At 62.1% G+C, this 20,051-nt stretch overlaps 1 protein-coding gene across 1 annotated transcript; it reads left to right on the top strand.

Moving 5' to 3' along the window:
• The first annotated feature begins 3,773 nt into the window (after positions 1 to 3,773).
• On the top strand, positions 3,774 to 18,116 carry LOC120409440 (M-phase inducer phosphatase 3-like). The gene is made up of 9 exons (XM_039547541.1): positions 3,774 to 3,916; positions 5,850 to 5,910; positions 7,709 to 7,759; positions 10,363 to 10,434; positions 11,013 to 11,075; positions 15,429 to 15,527; positions 16,644 to 16,777; positions 17,301 to 17,412; positions 17,552 to 18,116. Exons 1-9 carry the CDS (start codon positions 3,774 to 3,776, stop codon positions 17,735 to 17,737), a joined length of 921 nt encoding a protein of 306 aa, XP_039403475.1. The 3' UTR covers positions 17,738 to 18,116.
• The last annotated feature ends 1,935 nt before the right edge of the window (positions 18,117 to 20,051 follow it).

The raw sequence follows: 20,051 nt of genomic DNA, 5'->3' as shown, positions 1-20,051 counted from the left end.
CTTTGAAATGCAGCCGCATTGTTAGAGGTAGAAGGGGAGGTGTTTGCTCAGGGCTTGGGATGTCAGCAAACAAGTCTTGTCTATTGCTAGAGCTTTGATTCAAAGATCAACAAAGGAATATTAACATTTAGGAAGACACTTGAGTGAAATAGTATTATTGTCTGTGTGTCTCTTTGAAGGTTGTGGTAACCTGTATCTGAACTGTTTAATGGCTAAATTACCCTGTGCTAATTGCCAGGATGTTTGGAAGGAGAGTTAAGCCCATTGTTTTCTCAGGCCAAAAGGCTGCTGGAAATGTATAAAAACCCTGGGACACGAACCTGCTTCATCTCAGATCTGCTTTGGGTTTCAAGAGGAGGAAACCTTAAGCCATAAGGATTGAGATCCCCAGTCACTGACTGGAGTCACCCTGAATATGGACATTGGACTATAATATGGACTCTGGACTATATCTAAAAGGACTTTTGGCAACTACAAGCTCATCTCTACTATGTACCTGAACCTCAAGAATTGAATTCAAGTCTGTCTGTATATTGATCTTTTAACCAGCACGCTCTCTCTTTTCTTTTTTAATACATTTTAGCTTAGTTAATAAGAGTTGGCTCTAAGCATGTATTCTGGGTAAGATCTAAGTTATAATTGGACCTGGGTGTGTGGCTGATCCTTTGGGATTGGAAGAACCTTTTCTTTTATATGATGAAGTAAGATTTTCAGTAACCATCATCATATCTGACAGGTGTGTCTGGATGGAGGCCTGAGGCTGGGCACTTTAAGGGAACTGCGGTGTTTGGACTTCTGAGTAACCAGGGAGGTGCTACAGAAGCTGTTCTGTGCTGGTTGGTAAATCTCAGTATTGGAAGATCCACCAGCGTTTGGGGTTTGTCTGCCCCGTTCTGTTTGCAGTTCACCCTGACTGAGTGACCTCAGCTGGCTCCCACAGGCAGCACCGTCACATCCCATATTTTGCCTATTCCAGATTTTTTCTGCACAGACATCTCAGAAATAGCCAGTGCCCCTGGGTTGTGGATAAACGGAGGAGACTGCCGAGATTGGCGGCTACCAGGGTTGCCAGACACCACAGTAGAAGCACCTGAAGAGACCAGAATCCAAGCCTGGCAGGCTGAAGTGAGACTAGTTCGAGTGCTGTAAATATTCCAGCTGATCCCGCGCCCGCATCCACCGGGCAGCCCCCTGCGCTTTATGCTGTGGCCATCAGCACTCACGTTCTGCATCGAGTTGTGCATGGAATCAACAGCTCAGCCGGTGTTGGTGCCTCTTCCCCAGAGCCCCACGCTGGCGGCTGGACACTTGCCAGCAATGCCCCAACCCACAGCAGCTTTCCCTCGCGTCACCCCCCCAGCTTTGCTCGGGCCGGGACGGACAGTCAGGTTTGAACCCCACTCTGGGAAATAGCCTCTTTGGCTCTAGACGCCACGACACCTACTTGGAAAAGGGGCGGGGGAATCCGCCCAGGCTCCTGCACAGGTACATTTTGTTTGACATTAGCCCTCGGGAAGTGGGGCCGGAAGGAGGTGCTGGGTGTGTGGTGTCCCCAGAGCTGAGATCAGGACGCTGCCTGACATCACCCATCACTGGCTGTGTCACTGCAGCGCTGGGCTTGTCTACACTGGCACTTTACAGCGCTGCAACTTTCACCCCCCGAGTGCAGCAAGGTTCAGTGCTGTGAAGCGCCCGTGTAGACGGCGCTGGGAGCTCCGCTCCTCAGTCATGGAGGTGGGTTTTTAGAGCTGTAAGAGCTCGCTCCCAGCGCTCTGCCGGGACCACACAAGCCACGTTGAAGCGCTGCCACGCGCCCGTGTAACCAACACTGGGGCTGGACACACTCCCCTGGCCCCTCCCCTGGCAGGCTTGGGAGAGGGGCCTCCTCTTTCTAAGCCCCAGGAGCTGGGAAGCCTGCAGGTCACATTCCTTCCCAAGGACAGTGCTCATTGCCCTGCAGCTCCCATCTCTAGGGCTGCCTCCCTCTTGCTGCCTCCCTGCTGGAGCAACCCAGGCCCAGCCCATGCCCTGAGCAGCCCTGCTGAGACCTGGAAAACTTGTACCAGTGTCAGGCCATTGATCCTTTTCCTGCCTCTCTGGTCACGTCTCCCAGCGGCGCTGGGAAGGGCACAGTCCTGGCCAGCCGAGCCAGACTCTGGTGGAGCAGGAGAGGGCGAGGGAGCGAGGAAAGGGAGACATGGGAGAAGGAGGAGGACACCTGGGGTGCGGGGAGGTGTGACAGCCGGAGAGCAGGGCACCTGGGGTGCGGGGAGGTGTGACAGCCGGAGAGCAGGGCTCGGGAGTCAGCCAGGCCGGTGGGGGTGTCACTGGGGCTCTCTCTGGCTCAGGATGATGAAGGCCCAACCCGCGGGTGGCAGAGTTTGCTCCTTTCAGTCCCCCATCTCTGCCCCCTTGATCTCCCCTTCTGGGGTTTGTTAAGGGCCCCACAGGGGAGTGGTGGGGACTAGCCCATCCCCTCATTATTCTGTTCACTAATTAGGCCTAATTTCTGACACCTCGATTTTGGTCCATTCATTTCCAATTCCATGCGCCTCTTTTCTACCAGGCATGATCTCAACCTGGCCCAGAGCAGGATCGCGCCTTATGGTCTGGTGAGCCAGGCTGCCAGCCCAGGGCTGTCGCTGACTGGTAGGGAGCAGGCTGAGCTGAGCTTGTTCCCGGGGGTCCCTGCACGCCCCCTGCCAGCGACCGGCCGCCGGGCCTCCTCCAGCAGTCGGGTGCCAGAGGGGCCTCCCAGCGTAATTCTCCGAGGCTGGAGCAAGGCAGCGGGTTTGGCTGGGATGCGTTGGGAGCCCGGAGAGGGGCAGGCGAGGGAGCAGGGGACAGGGCGCCGGTGCCTGACCCGAATGCAGTGAGTTCCCAGGAACCAGGGCGTGTGTATACAAACAAACGGCTCCCGAACCCCCCCAGCCCCTGCTCTGCCAGGCCCTGAAATCGGCTCCCCGCAGCAAGCCAGAGCCAAGGGCTCCAGGGGACCATCCGAGACAAGGCCAGACAGCTCCTGCCACAGGGGCTCCTAAGCTGCCACCTGGGGGGCTGCGTCGCAGGCAGAGCCCCCGCTGCATTGTGCCCTGCCAGGTGCACAGGGGAGCTGTGCCGTGGGGACAGCAAGGCCAAGCCAGACGTGGGGAACACGAGCGGTCTGAGCCGTGTCAGGAGGAGCCGCTGTGCCCCCGGGGGCAGGGGAGGGCGGCCGGCTGCCTGGCGCAGGGGATTCTGCCGGGCCTGGAGCGCGGGGCGTCCGACCCGACAGAGAAAGGCTTTGTGCAGCCAGGACAATAGAGCAACGGCCAGTCGCAGCCAGGGAGGCGGAGGGGGAAGGAGCAGCTGTGGGGGGAGCCCCAAGGGAAGGGGGGGCCGTGCAGAGGTGGAGCTCTCCCCCGTGGGGGGCAGCCCAGGGCAGCCGGCGTAGCTTGGGCAGCGGGAGGCAGGCTGCCCCCCAGCCCTTGCAACTGAAGTGTTGTCCCCAGGGGAGGGAGCTTGTTGTAGCAACGGTGACCAGGGAGGGTTTGGTCTCTCTGGTTGGCAGCAGCGGGACATTTAAACGCAGGGCTGGGCTGGCGACAGGAGCTGAGCTGCAGGGAGGAGCGAGGTGGGGACGGGCAGAGGCACCCAGAGCGGGCAGAGCGGCCCCAGGCCATCGGAGCGCTAGGCAGGACTGCAGCCGTGCCTGGCCAGGGGCAGGGGACCAGCTGCTTGTGGGGATGAGCTCTTGGCCCTGGCAGCAGACCCCACGGCAAGGCCCGTCCGCGATGGCCAGCCCCGAGGGCGCCAGCCTCCACCCAGGGAACCAGGCCACCCGCCCGCCTGCCGGGCTCATCTTCTCCCCTGAGCTGGGGCCGTCACCCGTCGGCGGCTTGTGCACGAACATGGGACATCTCAGCTGTGTGGAGAGGTACCTGCCCCCACTCCTGGCCCGTCTCCGTGCCCTGCCGCAGGGAAGGAGACGGGTGGGCAGGGGATGGAGGTGCGGTGGGGTGGGGTGGGGATGAGCCCGGGGTATTTAGCTAAATGTTGCTCTGCAGTGACCCCTTTTGTCCAGGTTAGGAACGGCCTCAGCGAGCTCCAGCAGAGACTGGGCCAGTCCACCCGCTCACCGTGACGTGCACCCCTGGGGGGAGCTCCGGCAGGGCGGGTGCTGGGGGAGATCTATGGATGGGGGGGTGACAGGAACCCTGCCCCCGTGTGCGTGGAGGGCGTGGGATGGGCCCAGGCCTGGTAGCAGGATGAGGAGGGTGATGGTGAGTGAAGAAGGTAATGGTGGGTGGCAGGGTGACGGCGGGTGAGGAGGAGGATGGCGGGTGAGGAGGGTGATGACGGGCAAGGAGACGGGTGACAGTAGGTGAGGAGGGTGATGGCGAGCGAGGGGCAGGATGGCAGGTGGCAGGGTGACGGTGGGTGGCAGGGTGACAGCGGGCGAGGAGGTGATGGTGGGCGAGGAGGAGGATGGCGGGTGGCAGAGTGATGGCGGGTGGCAGGGTGATGGTGGGTGAAGAGAAGGATGGTGGGTGGAAGGGTGACAGCGGGTGAGGAGGGTGATGGCAGGTGAGGAGGGTGACGGCGGGTGAGGAGGGTGACGGCAGGTGAGGAGAAGGATGTCTGGTGACAGCAGGTGAGGAGGGTGACGGCGGGTGGCAGGGTGACTGCTGTCGAGGAGGGTGATGGTGGGCGAGAAGGAGGGTGGCAGGTGGCAGCAGGTGAGGAGGGTGACAGCAGGTGAGAAGGAGGATGGCGGGCGGCAGGGTGACAGCAGGTGAGGACGTTAACGGCGGTCGAGGAGAAGGATGTCTGGTGACAGCGGGTGAGGAGGGTGACGGCGGGTGAGGAGGAGGATGGCGGGTGGCAGCAGGTGAGGAGGGTGACGGCAGGTGAGGAGAAGGATGTCTGGTGACAGCGGGTGAGGAGGGTGACGGCGGGTGAGGAGGGTGACGGCAGGTGACAGCAGGTGAGGAGGGTGAGGGCAGGCGAGGAGGAGGATGGCGGGTGGCAGGGTGACAGCAGGTGAGGAGGGTGACGGCAGGTGACAGCAGGTGAGGAGGGTGACGGCGGGTGAGGCCGGTGCCTGCTGTCGAGGAGGGTGACGGCGGGCGAGAAGGAGGATGGCGGGCGGCAGGGTGACAGCAGGTGAGGACGTTAACGGCAGTCGAGGAGAAGGATGTCTGGTGACAGCGGGTGAGGAGGGTGACGGCGGGTGAGGAGGGTGACTGCTGTCGAGGAGGTGACGGCGGGCGAGAAGGAGGATGGCAGGTGGCAGCAGGTGAGGAGGGTGACGCCAGGTGAGGAGGGTGACGGCAGGTGACAGCAGGTGAGGAGGGTGAGGGCAGGCGAGGAGGTGACGGCGGGCGAGAAGGAGGATGGCGGGCGGCAGGGTGACAGCAGGTGAGGACGTTAACGGCGGTCGAGGAGAAGGATGTCTGGTGACAGCGGGTGAGGAGGGTGACGGCGGGTGAGGACGGTGCCTGCTGTCGAGGAGGGTGATGGCGGGTGAGGAGGAGGATGGCGGGCGGCAGGGTGACAGCAGGTGAGGACGTTAACGGCAGTCGAGGAGAAGGATGTCTGGTGACAGCGGGTGAGGAGGGTGACAGCGGGTGAGGAGGGTGCCGGCGGGCGAGGAGGAGGATGGCGGGCGGCAGGGTGGTCACGGGCTGCTCTCTCCCGCAGCGTCACCCCAAGGAGAAAGCTGAGGCTGTCCCCAGACACCCTGACTCCGAGCCCCACTGGCTCCCAGCCGCCGGCTCCCGCGGGAACACCCACAGGTCAGCACCAGCCCCTCTGCGTCGTCCCCACCCCCCGGCCAGTGCCCCACTGACCCGCTCTCTCTGTCCCAGGTGGTCCCCGGGAGCCCTGGCTCAGCCCCCAGGCCTGCAGCAGCAGCAGCAGCGAGGGCAGGTACCTGGGGGGGTGGGAGCGGGGAACAGGCAGGCCGGGGGGCAGAGCAGAGGCCGCGCTGTGTCTGTCCCAGGGGAGGGTTATTATGGGTCACCTGCAGCAAGCCAGCGCCTGGGGCTGAGACCCCATTGGAGCAGTGGCCAGGGGGGGTGCTCTCCCCACGGGGCCCCCAGCCCCTGCTGCCCATGGGTCCCCCTGCAGTACGTGCCAGGCCGCTCGCACCTCCAGCACCCGCTGCTCGGGGGCTGCCCGGCCTCTGCCAGCCCTGGGGGGCTGCTCCGCTGCCTCGTGGTGCCACCGCTCCCCCCACGCAGCTCAGCCTGCCCCAGGCTGGCTCTTCCCTGCCCTGCTGCCGGCACCGACCAGCCTCTGCTACCAAACCCGTCCACGCTCCCCCCACGCCCACGGACCCTCTGCACCCAGCCCGCCCCCCCCGAGCGGTTTTACTGTATGTACTGGTGTGATAGCCCCCCCCACAGTGCACCCCATACGCCCCCACTGCTCCCCAGACCCCACTGCTCCCAGACCCCCACTGCTCCCCAGACCCCCACTGCTCCCCAGAGCCCCCCAGCGCATGCAGTGCTCCCCTTAGCTCCATTGACACACGCAGTGCACCCCATAGCCCCCCGCCCGCACTGCCTGTGTGCCCGGCCGGGAGGCTGCTGCCCACTGGAGCCGCTCTCACCCCGGCTCTGGTTTCTCTTCTCAGCTGCAGTCAGATGCCCTCACGCTGCAGCCTGCCCCGCTCCGTGAGTACCCGGGCTGTGTCCGAGGGGCGCGGGAGGGACCGTGCAGGGCAGGGGCAGGGCCTGTGGGTCGCTGTCCTATCCCCCTCCCCTGGGCCCGAGGGCACGAACACCGCCAGTCTGCAGCCCCAGCACCCGCCCTGGCACTGCCGGGCACGCTCTGCACCCACTGGGTCGGGGCGCCTGTGGGCCGGCCGGTGCCTGCTCGTTCCAGCCCCGAGGGGTGGGCACTGGGCCCCTTCAGAGCCTGCCTGGGGGGAAGGAACCAGCCTTCGCGCCCCCCGGCTGGCTCTTCTAGCCCAGGGCTCACTGGGGGCTGGGGGGTGCCCAGGGCTCTGCGTGGGGTGGGGGCAGCGTGATGGGCAGTACCGAGGTGCGGGTGGATGGATTTATACAGCCCAGCCTGGCACCGGCCCCAGCGCATGCACAAAGCGGCAGGAGGCCTGCGGCATTGGGCTAAGAGCAGGGGCAGGACGGACAGGGCTGTCTCTGCAGGCCTGGCCCCTCTGCCCCATGACTGCTCCCTGCCTGGCACCCCGCCACACGCGCTCCGCCCTGCACCCACTCCATGCCCGGCACTGCCCCTGCTCCGTGCCCTGTCCCGCTCTACACCTGCTCCGTGCCCGGCCCTGCCCCTGCTCCGTGCCCTGTCCCGCTCTACACCTGCTCCGTGCTCGGTCCCACCCTGCACCCGCTCCGTGCCCGGCCCCGCCCTGCACCCGTGCTCTGTCCCGCTCTACACCCGCTCCGTGCCCGGCCCTGCCCCTGCTCCGTGCCCTGTCCCGCTCTACAGCCGCTCCATGCCCGGCCCCGCCCTGCACCCACTCTGTGTCCTGCACCCGCTCCGTGCCTTGTCCCGCTCTGCACCTGCTCCGTGCTCGGTCCCACCCTGCACCCGCTCCGTGCCCAGCCCCGCCCTGCACCCGCTCCGTGCCCGGCCCTGCACCCGCTCCATCCATCTCCTGCTCTGACACCAGCATGTTTTCCTTCCCCACTTACCCCATGTCCTGGGCAGCCTTGTCATGGCTCCCTCCCTTCTGCCCTCCCCCCAGAGCAAGCGCCTGCGAGGAGCCAGCCAGGGACCAGGGGAAGGAAGTGCCAAGGTGAGTGGGGGCAGTGCTGTCTGATCTGCCCACAGAGGCGGCTCTAGACCCCAGCGCGCCAAGCAGGTGCGTGGGGCGGCCCTTTCCCGGGAGGCGGCATTTGGCTCCGGTGGACCTGCCGCAGGCATGACTGCGGCGGGTCCCCTCTTCCTGCGGCTCCGGTTGAGCTCCCGCCGGCATGGCAGCGGCAGGTCCACCGGAGCCGCGGGACCACGACACCCGCCGCAGTCATGCCTGTGGCAGGTCCGCTCGTCCCGGGCTCCGGTGGACCTGCCGCTGCCATGCCGGCGTGAGCTCAACCGGAGCCGCGGGAAGAGGGGACCCGCCGCGGCACCAGGGAAGGGCGGCGCAGCGCACCGCGCTGCTTGGGGCAGCCTACTTTCTAGAGCCGCCCCTGTCTGCCCATGGGGATATTTGGGTAGCCCGGCCGTGTGCTGGGGAGAGACTGAGGAGGGAGGCTGGGGCGTTTGGGTGCCTGCAATGCCATGCCATGGGGGCTCACAACTTAGCACCTGCACACCCTGGCTGCCACCGCCCACTTACTGTTCACGGGGTGACCCACCCCGCAGTCCCAAATCTCCCCCAAACCGTCTGCTCTCCCCTGGGCTGCTCCCAACAGCAGCTGGTCGATTTCCTGGGGGTTTGACTCTTCCAGGCACAGCGCTGGGCTGGGTATTCGTAAAGGTCTGAGCACAAACACGAGCGCCCGCCACTGTTGCGCCTCCCGCTGAACTGCAGCAAGCAACAATCTTGGCCTACGCAGGTTTCTCAGCTGGCCCCAGTTCCCAGAGACTCCTGCCCCCTGGTCTGAGATTCCCACAGCTCTGGCCCCTCTGGGGATGGATGGAAAATGGCTTTCTGGCTTCCCCCCATCACTGCCCTGGCGCCAGGAGGGAGCCCCCCTGGGGGTGCTGCACGTGCCCACCGGGGAGCCGACGCCCTTGTGACGATGCCGTTCTGGCAGGACCCAACTGAGGTGCCAATTCAGGACAAATCGCTCAAACAGGGCAGTCACAGCCCTAGGCTGGGGTTTTTCCACCTCTAAGACAAACCAAACCAGCCAGACAAAGAGGACTTTGGTCTCACCCCACTGGCTAACCACAAGTCACACAAGCAATTTCCTTAGACACTCCAGTCTCCCAGCATCACCACCAGTGCACTCATCCTGGGGATAAATGGTTATGAAAACCAACACCCCAATAAAAGAAAAAGGTTCTCTCAATCCCAAAGGACCAAGCCCCAGACCCAGGTCAATATACACATCAGATCTTACCCACAAATCACGCTGTTGCCAATCCTTTAGAATCTAAAATCTAAAGGTTTATTCATAAAAGGAAAAAGGTAGAGCTGAGAGCTAGAATTGGTTAAATGGAATCAATTCCATACAGTGATGGCAAAGTTCTTAGTTCAGGCTTGTAGCAGTGATGGAGTAAACTGCAGGTTCAAATCAAGTCTCTGGAACATCCCCTGCTGGGATGGGTCAGTCAGTCCTTTGTTCAGAGCTTCAGTTTGTAGCAAAGTCCCTCCAGAGGTACGAAGCAGGATTGAAGACAAGATGGAGATGAGGCATCAGCCTTTTATAGGTTTTTCCAGGTGTAAGAACCTCTTTGTTCTTACTGTGGAAAATTACAGCAACATGGAGTCTGGAGTCACGAGGACAGGTCCCTGCACTTTGCTGAGTCACAAGGCGTATCTGCCTTCTTTCAATGGGTCAATTGTGGAGCTGATGGTCCTTAATGGGCCATCAAGCAGGCTAGGCAGAGCTAACACCAGCTTGTCTGGGGTGTCACCCAGCAGCACAGCACAAGTTTGAAGCACAGACAGTACAGAGCCAATACTCATAACTTGACACAGGCACCCAGACAGCATAATCCTAACCAGCAACCCAGAACCTGGTCTTAGACACCTCAGATGACCCCTTTACATAAGATTTGGTGCCACTACAGGACCTTGGTTGGAACCATGTTCTATATGGTCCCAGATTATATCAATAACGTCACAGCCCCCCCGCCGGTAGTTAAGGGCTGTCTCCCCCCTCGCTAGGCTGGGGGCTTCATTCACCTGGTACGTCAATGGACCTTCAGCGTCGCAGCCCGGCGCCCGGGCTGGGGTGGGTCACACATCGGACTTGACCCCTTTGGCTTTTGTCTCCCAGAAGCTGCTGTGGAGAAACCTGGCGACTCTGTTCCCCAACCCGGAGGGCCAGCCCCAGGGAGGCCATAGCCCCCGGGGGGGGGGGGGTGAGGAGGAAGAGCGCAGACCACCCAACCCTGCCTCTCAGCGACTCTGCTCAGCCACTCAGACCCCTGGGCACCTCTCCCCTCCGGTGCCCCCCTGGGGGAGCCTTAGCCGGGGCTGGAGCTGCAGCCTGCCTGGGGAGCAGGGACGTCCGGCGCACCTGGCTCAGGCCGGGCTCAGGAGCTGAGAGACAGAGCTGGTCGCTTTGTCCTGCTTCACGTGGGCACAGGGCCAGTCCCGTGCCAGGCTGGCCAGGGGCTGGGGGAGGCGTGGCCAGAGGGAAGCCAGGCGGGTGGGGGCTGGATCTGCCTCTCTCCCCCGTCCATGTCTCTGACACTCCGGCTTCCCCTCGTCCCCTCTCCCAGGGCAGCTCTGGCCTCTCTCCTGCTCCAGCCCCTGGGACGGACGGCAAGATCCTGACCGGGGATTTTTCCAGGGTGAGTGGATCGTACCCCTCCAGTGAGCTCACACACCCCCCCCCCCAGCCCAATCGCTCCGCAAGGGCCCATCACCCTGGGCAGTGACCGAAATCCCCGCGCCCCTGCCCAGAGCCCAGGCCCCATGTTCCGGCCTCTCTCTTGGGGCCAGCGAGCCTGTGCTGCTCTCATTAGCTGAGCTGGTCTCATCAGCTAGCATCCGCAGCCCTTCCCGCCCAGGCCCCGTGGGGGCACGGACCATCCACCCATCCTCCCCATCCCAGGAGGGTGCCGGCTGCCCCTCGAGGGATGGTTTCCAGCTCCATGCAGTGAACACGCCTGCCCCCGGGGCCAGTCTGTGACTAAGGTGAACGTCTCACCTCTCGGCTCCAGGGAGGGTAGGACGTGTGTGTGTGAGGGGGAAGGGGACATCCCGCTCCAAGGAGGGCAGAGCATCTGGGGGGAGCATCCCACTCCAGGGAGCACAGGGCGTGTGTGTGGTGGCAAGCAGGGGATACATATGTCCCTCCCCAGGGAGAGCAGGGATATCCCTTCAGCTCTGCTTTTGTGCCAATGCCTGTCTCTGTTGGTGCCCCCAGCCCTGCTCTCTGCCGCTGGAGGATGGCCAGCACCGGGATCTGCGTTACGTCAGCCCCGCCACAGTAAGTGTGAAATGCACCCACTGCTGGGTAACAGCACGCGCGGACCCCATGCTTGTAAAACAACTCTTATTAAGAACCGCAGTGCGGTGCAGCAGCTGCAGCTGGCATTCCAGCCATGTGCACACAGACCGATGGCTGTCTGGGTGTGCCGGCTGTCTGGGCGTGCTGACTGTCCAGCTCTACTCCCCTGCTGTCTCCGTTTGCTCCCCACTACTGTCCTCGGTCTGCAGCTACTCACAGGACCAGCGTCTCAGAACAGCTTGTAGCATTGTCCTTTGCCACTGCTGTGTGTGGCTACTGACGGCTGGACCCCACTCTGCTCCCCTATGTAGGGGTCTCGGCTCCTTGGCTCCTCTGTCACAGCGGCTGCGCTGCGCTGCCTGCGTGGCATTCCCTGAACTGCTCCCTCCTGCCCACTGTCCCTCCGCTGGGTTACAGCAGCCCGCCCTTCCGGGGAAGCAAGTCCAGTTCTCTGGCTCCTTCGCTTTGCTGGGGTCCCTGGGAGTGATGCCGCTGTGATCCAGCATTGCCCTTCCTGTCTGCTTGGCCTTTGCCATCGTCCCCTGGCTGCGGGCACTGCCAGGGCTCCTTCCCATTGCTGGGTGGGGACTTGGGGAGACGGCTTTTGCTCCAGTTCCGCTGTGGATGCTGCTGCAGTGAGCTTGCAAAATGCACCATCAGCTTCCTGATCACAATTCTCACCTCCAGATTGCCCACCGCCGACCTCCACTGGGCCGCGTAGTTCCTGGCATTAGCAGAGGGCAGGTCTGGTCCCACCTTTCCGCAGCCTGGGGGTAGGATTTCCTGCGGCTGCAGTCTCGCTGTATTCTTTGTGCAGCTCCCATGGGTCCATGTACTGATCTCATTCACGCCTGGCCAGCAGGTCTGCTCCCTGGCTTGTCTCAGGCCGGCTGCTATCCCCAGGTCTTACAATGTCAGCTCCTAAATCTGCTGGGATTACTGCCCGGTCCCCTTTAAACAACCCCCGTCTTCTGCGCCTCGGCCTGGCCAACCCCGGAGCCTGAATCGTTTCACTGCCCCCGCCTGGCTGGACGGCCAGGAGCCCCCCCTGGGAGAGGGGAGGGTGATGCTGTGGAGAGACTGTCCCACACAGCATCTGTGTTAGCTCTGCCGCTCCGCAGACCGGCCGCCAGCAGCGCCGTTCCTTGCCCTCACGTCCCAGCACTGGTGTCTTGAGAACACGCGTTGCAGTCGCGTGGAGCACCCAGCCGCAGCGTGTGCTCAGTCTGCACGTGCTGCTGGTGATCAAAGGGAACCGCTGGAACCAGGCACCCCTGTCACGGAGTGTGGGGGAGTCCGGGCCCTGCACCCCCGGCTTCCTGCAGTTCCCCAGGACTCTCAGCCAGCCGGTAAAACAGAAGGTTTATTAGTGACAGGAACATGGTTTAAAACAGAGCTTGTCTGTCAGGTCCATCTTGGGGAGGCAGGGAGACCAGAGCACCTCTGGCCCCCACCATTTCCCCAGCCAGCTCCAAAGTGAAACTCTCCAGCCCCTCCTCTGCCTTTGTCCCTTTCCGGGGCCAGGAGGTCACCTGATCTCTTTGTTCTCCGACACCTTCAGCTGGCACCTTGCAGGGGAGGGGCCCAGGTCCTCAGTTGCCAGGAGACAGGGTGTCGGCCATTCTCTGTGCAGACAGGATCACAGGGGCCCTCTTGGGCTCTGCAACAATCACACACCCTGATCCCCCCACCTAGATACCTAAGACCTGCATAGGGGAAACTGAGGCACCCACACGATATTCAGAGAAAACATTAAGAGCATCCCCACTTTGTCACAGCCCCTCTCCTGTCTGAGCACATCCCCTTCCTGTGCCTGGCAGGCCTTGGCACCAGTGCTGCCCCTAGCCCTCCTCCTGAGTCCTCCCCTGCAGCTCCGGTGGCTCGGCAGGGCTGCGCACGAGGGGCTGTGATTTTCAGTGCTCTTTCCAGTGCCCGTACCCGCGCTGCATCGCTGTGGTAGCTGCCTGCAGGGCCCGCGGGCGTCTGATGGGCAGGAGCAGAATCTGCACAGACAGCTGCCCATTCCTCCACATTGCTGGACCCCTGCCACAGCCTTTGCTGTGGCATTTTCTTGCTGGCTCAGTTTTGCAGGGGCTGGCTGGAGTCCCTCAGAGATGAGCAGGTCTCCGGCGTAGGGCACCTCAGTTCCCCTCGGCTCACCTGAAATCTGTTTCCAGACCCCCTGCACTGCTGCCCATAGCTGGGCGCTTTTCCTTCTGCCTTTCACCGGACCAGGATGCCAGCACTGTCAATGCGTCAGTGTCCCTCGGTCCGGCCTCCTGGGTCCCTTCAGCTTGAGCCCAGGTCTGTGTTCTGCACTCGTGCCTGTCATTGTTGTGATCCTTTCCCTGGACACTCAGCTGGCCTTGCTCTTTGGAGGCATTTCTCTAGGGCTAGAGCCGTTTCCCTGTACACTGGAATCACGTGTCCTACCAACGAGCCTCTCACTGATCAGGGAACCTGTTACGTTTTCACAGCTCCATGCGCTCTCAGCTCCATACTGCAAGAGCACGGCTCTGGCTCCCTCTCCCAGCTCATTCCATTCGGGGCCCCAGGACCAACCGCCTCGATCCTCCATTCCAGTGTTTCATGCCTTGTTCCCGGCAACAGGGTCTCACTCCTTTCCCCCCAGTAGGACACTACAAAATCTCCCCCTTCGCTGCATCATCTCAATCCCCTCTGCCCAGTTCTCCATACAGACTCATTTCTGACACCTCCTGCTGCCATGCCTGGGCAGAGGGTTTGCTGGCAATCCAGCTCTCTCTGTGCTCTGCGTCCTTCCAAGCTGTCTGTTTGCTCTGCTTCTAGCTGCTGCATCGTCGGCCTGTGACTTGTCCCCTGTTCTGTGCTGTGTCTCACTAGACTGACGCTGCCACCCCGTGTGCTGGGGAGTGACAGGAAAGGACTAAAACTAAAGCTGCCCAGGCTCCATTATTTGCAGAGGAGCTGCCCCGGCAGCCAGCATTCCAGCCATGTGCCCACAGACCGACTGCCTGGTGCTTCCCCCATCTCTGACCCCAGGCAGGAACTTCACAGGGTGAGGGAAACAGCACTTGCCCTAAAGCTGCTCTGTGTCCATGCCTCTGCTCCTGCCCAGGCCCTCTCCTGCCTGCCTCCCTGCCACACACATAAAGACGCAGCACAAAGCCACACGCCTGACGGGCAGCAGCAGAGCCAGAGAGGATCCGGATCAAACAGAGCAGGCTGTAGGCAGGGACTGTGGTGCGTTGGTGGAGCTGGGAGTGAGCACTGTGGGGGGGTGCGGGTCAGGATTGGGGGCATTGGACCAGCTATGTGTGGGGACCTGATGCCCCAGTGGAAACATGGACTCGCTGCTGGAGCGCCCCCGCCTGGCTGGGCATGGCACAGCCAGCTCTTTTCATCTAGAGCCCCCGCTGATGGCTGCTCCGGCCCAGTGGTTCTGCCTCTTCTCGTGACTCAGCCCTCCAGCCAGATCATGCTTAGTCCCCCCTTTCTGGGGAACTATGTCCAACAACCGTCCGGTCTGCTGCCCCCCATTGGGGCCCGTACCCCCCCTGGGCTCCCACCAGTCCACGTCCCCTTCTCAGGGGCATCTCGTCGCCTTCCCCAGAGCAGGTAGGGGAGCCCAGGCCTGGCCTCTGTCCTGGGTTCCAGCCCAGGGATCCTAGGACAGGCAGGCCAGGTCACTCCACCCGACTCCCGGCTGCTGCCTCTGTGGTCTTCTGCCTACCCAGCCAGTCAGCAGCCCTCTGTGGGTTCACCCTTCGCTCCAGCGTACACACCGAACCTGAGCTCTGCCTCGCCCTGTTCCTCCACTGAACCCCTCCCAGGGCTCTCGCTCTGCAAGCCCAGATCCTGCCCTTTCACCAGGGCTCCCCACCCCAGGGGCAGCTCGGGGTCTCTCCTGGCCTCTTGCCAGACACTTCCCTACTCAGGCGAGGGTCCCAGGGCAGCTCTGCCCAGGGCTTCCTCCCCGATCCTCCTCCTCTCTCCAGCCTCGCCCCGCAAGGGACCGCAGAGTGCATCCCTCGCGCCCCACAGCCCCCGTCTGCTGACCCCCCGCCGGGAGGTGCCCCGCACTGGGCCTGGGCCAGGCTCCAGGGGACCAGGGGTTAACCGGCCTCTCCTGCTCCAGTTAACTCTTTCAGAGCCAGGATGGAGTACACCCCCTCGCACCCCGCCATGCGACCCTGCACCCTCAGCACGTTGGCCAGCATGAATAAACCCATCACATGGGCCCAGCGCCTGACGCCAGGGGCCCTGGTGGGCGGGGGGAGGAGGAGCCCAGAGCTGCCATGACACAGCCTCTCGGGAGCTCATCCCCCTCCCCATTTCAACCCCCCCCCCCAGGTGGCTTCCCTGCTGTGCGGCCAGCTGGCTGGGGTGGTGGAGGAGTACGTGGTGGTGGACTGTCGCTATCCCTATGAATACGCTGGGGGACACATAAAGGTAAGAGAGCCTGGCTCAACCGGTCCTGCCCCCAGAGAGAGCTCCGGCTAGGGTGTCACAGAGAGCGGGGCAAGAGCTGGGGGGGGGATGGGGACGGGAGCTTCCGGCTAGTCCAGTCCTGGCCTCTCCCAGCAGGGGGCGCTGTGGGGAGCGGGCCAGGAGCTGGCTTGGGGGGAGTTCCCAGCTACTCCCAGCAGGGGGCGCTGTGGGGAGCGGGGCAGGAGCTGGCTGGGGGGGGAGCTCCCGGTGACTCCAGTCCTGGCCTCTCCCAGCAGGGGGCGGGCCAGGAGCTGGCTTGGGAGGAGTTCCCAGCTACTCCCAGCAGGGGCGCCAGGGGAGCGGGCAGGAGCTGGCTGGGGGGGGAGCTCCCGGCTAGTCCAGTCCTGGCCTGTCTCAGCAGGGGGCTCTGTGGGGAGCGGGGCAGGAGCTGGCTGGGGGGCGGAGCTCCCGGCTAGTCCAGTCCTGGCCTGTCCCAGCAGGGGCGCTGTGGGGAGCGGGGCAGGAGCTGGCTGTCGGGGGAGCTCCCGGTGACTCCAGCCCCGGCCTGTCCCAGCAGGGGGCGCTGTGGGGAGCGGGGCAGGAGCTGGCTGTCGGGGGAGCTCCCGGTGACTCCAGCCCCGGCCTGTCCCAGCAGGGGGCGCTGTGGGGAGCGGGGCAGGAGCTGGCTGTGGGGGGAGCTCCCAAGCCTCTCCCAGCAGGGGGCGCTGTGGGGAGCGGGGCAGGAGCTGGCTGGGGGGGAGCTCCCAGCTACTCCCAGCAGGGGGCACTGTGGGGAGTGGGGCAGGAGCTGGCTGGGAGGGGGGACCTCCCGGCTAGTCCAGCCCCGGCCTGTCCCAGCAGGGGGCGCTGTGGGGAGCAGGGCGGGGTGCTGGCTGTGGGGGATCATGAAATTATTAAAATCCTATAAGCATCATGCAGGATCCTGGGCTGCCCAGTGGTTTAGCCTGGGGAAAAGGGGGCAGGGGCCATGGCACTTTGTCAGCTGCCAGTCGACCCCATCTATGGGATGCTCCCCCAGCCCTGAAGGTGGGGAAGGAGCCCTGAGCCCTGGTCCTGCCTGTGCTGCCTGCTGCCCCCCACCCACTGCACCCCTCTGACCTCCTTGCTCTCATGCAGGGCGCCCTGAATCTGTACCGAGAAGAGCAGCTGGCGAGGTGGTTCCTGCCGGATCCCTTGGGCACGACCCCGTGCCCCCGCAGCAGTGTCCTGATCTTCCACTGCGAGTTCTCCTCTGAGAGAGGCCCCCGACTGTAGGTGCCTGGGGGGCCCGCCCAGCTCCCCCCCCCCTCCGCTCATCCCCCTGCCGAGGTCTCTGTGATAGGGAGGAGCCGCAGAGTTGGGGACACTGGGACGCCTCCCCGGCTGAGATCAAGTGGCCCCCACACAACCGGGCATGCCTGGCTCCCATCCCAGCAGTGCTGCCCAGCCGGCGGCCCCTCGCTGCTCCACTCCCAGGGCAGCAGTGGCAGCCATGGCTGGGTTGCAGGTGCCCCCCGAGGATCTATGTCCTATCGGGGCGAGGCCAGTGCCTGGCTCTGGCGGCTGGGGCTGGCCAGTCTTGCTGGCTCCAGGCTCCATTAACCCCACAGTGCCTCCCACAGCTGCCCCCTGCCACAGTTCCTGTGCCCATGACCCCTCCTGCCCTCACGAGCTCACTTTGGCCAATCAGACTCACCCACTCCTGCCCTGTCCTGTGGCCCCTGTGGCTGCAGGGGGTCCCTGGAGTGACAATGGGGAGGGGCTCAGTGGTGAAATCCCTCTATCATCGGGCAGGTGCCGCAGCCTGAGGAGAATGGACCGAGATGCCAATCGGTACCCAGAGCTCTGGTACCCAGAGCTGTATGTGCTACGTGGCGGCTACAAGGAGTTTTACCAGCATTTCCAGGTACCTAGGGGGCTGTTGCAGGGGAGGGGGTGGCATAGCCTAGAACAGAACCCAGGAGTCCTGGCTCCCAGCCCCCTGCTCTAACCACTAGGCTCCATTTCCCTCCCCAGGAGAAGTATCACATGCTCTCTCTCTCTAGGATCTCTGCGAGCCCCAGGGCTATGTCCACATGCGACACAAGGACTTCCGAGCCGAGCTTAGGAACTACCAGCGGAGGAAACAGCCTTGGAGCCTGCGCAGGATCCGCAAAGAGCTTTTCAAGCCCCTGTCCCCAGGGACTCCCTTCCCAGAGCCCATCCCTGACTCACAGCGAGGGACCCACTAGCCCCACTCCTTGCCTCTGAAATGGAGCTGCCCCTTTCCCATTTGGCAAGTCAGACCTTCCCCTGCTGGCTGCCTCTGGAGCTCCAGCATCCCAGCTGTAATTTAAATCTCTAGCCTTTATGGCTGCAAAGAAAACCTTCAAAATGTGGCTCTGTGAATGAACCTGATGCAGTGACGTCTTCCCGAGTCTGCAGGCAGCCTGAAATGATAGCTCTGTGAGGTTGAACTGCTCCATTCAGCTCGCTGGATGTTGACTTGATGTCAGCGTTGTTCACGTTTTCATTTCGGACCCAGAGACACAGGACAGAGGAAGAGCCGTAATTTCATGGAGACCTGCACAATTTGCCTTTATTGGTGTCACATTTTCGTGCCTCAAAAGGGTGGAGTTTGGACTGTGGGTGGGGCTTGGGTGCACATCATTCCTTCCCCCTCCAACTGACCTCAGCCCCTGCCCCAGGGCAGTGATTGACAGGAGCTTCCCCCCCAGGGCTGCCCTCAGCCCCCTCCCCTCCTCTCGCTCCCCTTCTTGCCAGGCAAATACAATAAAAGTGCAGCAGCGTGAGTAAATCAAACCTGGACTGATGCAGCAGCAGCTTTAAGGCCTGGCTCTTTGTGGCCACCTAGGCCTCCTCTTGTTCCCTCCTCATGTTCTCCTGACATTCCCTTTTACTCTCGCCTCCCACCTTCCCCTCCGCACATGCTCCCTCCCCTCTCCTGCTGAGCCACCCCTGGGAAATCAGGCCTCACCAATCTACTAGATTTCTCTGAGGGGGTCAACAAGCATGTGGACAAGGGGGACCCAGTGGATATAGTGTACTTAGATTTTCAGAAAGCCTTTGACAAGGTCCCTCAGCAAAGGCTCTTAAGCCAAGTAAGCTGCCATGGGATAGGAGAGAAGGTCCTCTCACAGATTGGTAATTGGTTGAAAGACAGGAAATAAAGGGCAGGAATGAATGGTCAGTTTTCAGAATGGAGAGAGGTAAATAGTGGTGTCCCCCAGGGGTCTGTACTGGGCCCAGTCCTATTCAGCATATTCAGAAATGATCTGGACAAAGGGGTAACCAGTGAGGTGGCAACATTTACAGATGATACAAAACTACTGAAGATCGTACTAAAGTACCAGGCAGACTGTGAAGAGCTACAAGCGGATCTCACAAAACTGGGTGACTGGGCAACAAAATGGCAGATGAAATTCAGTGTTGAGAAATGCAAAGTGATGCACATTGGAAAATAATCCCAACTATGCATATAAAATGATGGGGTCTAAATTAGCTGTTACCACTCAAGAAAGATCTTGGAGTCATTGTGGGTAGTTCTCTGAAAAATCCACTCAATGTGCAGCGGCAGTCAAAAAAGCGACCAGAATGTTGGGAATCTTTAAAAAAGGGATAGATCCTAAGATGGAAAATATCATATATAAATCCACAGCATGCCCATATCTCGAATACTGTGTGCAGATGTGGTGGCTCCATCTCAAAAAAGATATATCGGATTTGGAAAAGGTTCAGAAAAGGGCAACAAAAATGATGATGGGTATGGAACAGCTGCCGTATGAGGAGAGATTAATAAGACTGGGACTTTTCAGCTTGGCAAAGAGACGACTAAGGGGGGATAGGATAGAGGGCTATAAAATCATGAGTGGTGTGGAGAAAGTGAACAGGGAAGTGTTATTTCTCCTCCTCATAACACAAGAACCAGGGGTTGCCCAATGACATTAACGGGCAGCAGGTTTAAAACAAAGCAAAGCGGCGCAGGTGATCTGTGGAACTCCTCGCCGGGGGCTGTAACAGGGCGCCGAGACGCACTTGGTCCAGGCTGGGCAGGGCCGTGGCCCCCGCCTGTCTGCCTGGGGCTGGGGGTCAGGGGATAACCGCCCGGCTCGGCTCCTGGCACTGGGGGACACGGGGCTACGTGCACTACGGGTCTGACCCCCCGGCACCTCCTGGGCCCAACCCCGGCTACGCCGGCGGAGGGGGCGGGGTGGAGGCCCCGGGGAAATTTATGCGGCGTCTCTGATCCACACTTTACGGTAACAGTGTCTCGGCTGTAGTGACGTCACGGCAGCTGAAGGTCACGTTGCCCTTCGCGTGCGTTCCGTGCTCTTCGTGCTCCTAGGCGGCCCTCCAGGGCGCACGCGCCACAGCTTCTTGTCCACATTGCGCATGCTCCAATTGGCGCTGTTGCTCCGGAGAAATGCTGTGGGAACAAGGAAGAGGGTGCGCATGCGTCTGGCCCTGCTCGCGGGAATGGCTCGAGGACGCACGAGCATAGCCCGCGCAAGAGTCGCCCTGGAGCCATATGCGCATGCGTGAAAG

Source organism: Mauremys reevesii, linkage group 7 (assembly GCF_016161935.1).
Source record: "Mauremys reevesii isolate NIE-2019 linkage group 7, ASM1616193v1, whole genome shotgun sequence".
NCBI lineage: Eukaryota > Metazoa > Chordata > Testudines > Geoemydidae > Mauremys > Mauremys reevesii.
The sequence above is the reverse complement of the archived record's forward strand: the minus strand, read 5'-3'. Positions and strand labels throughout refer to the sequence as shown.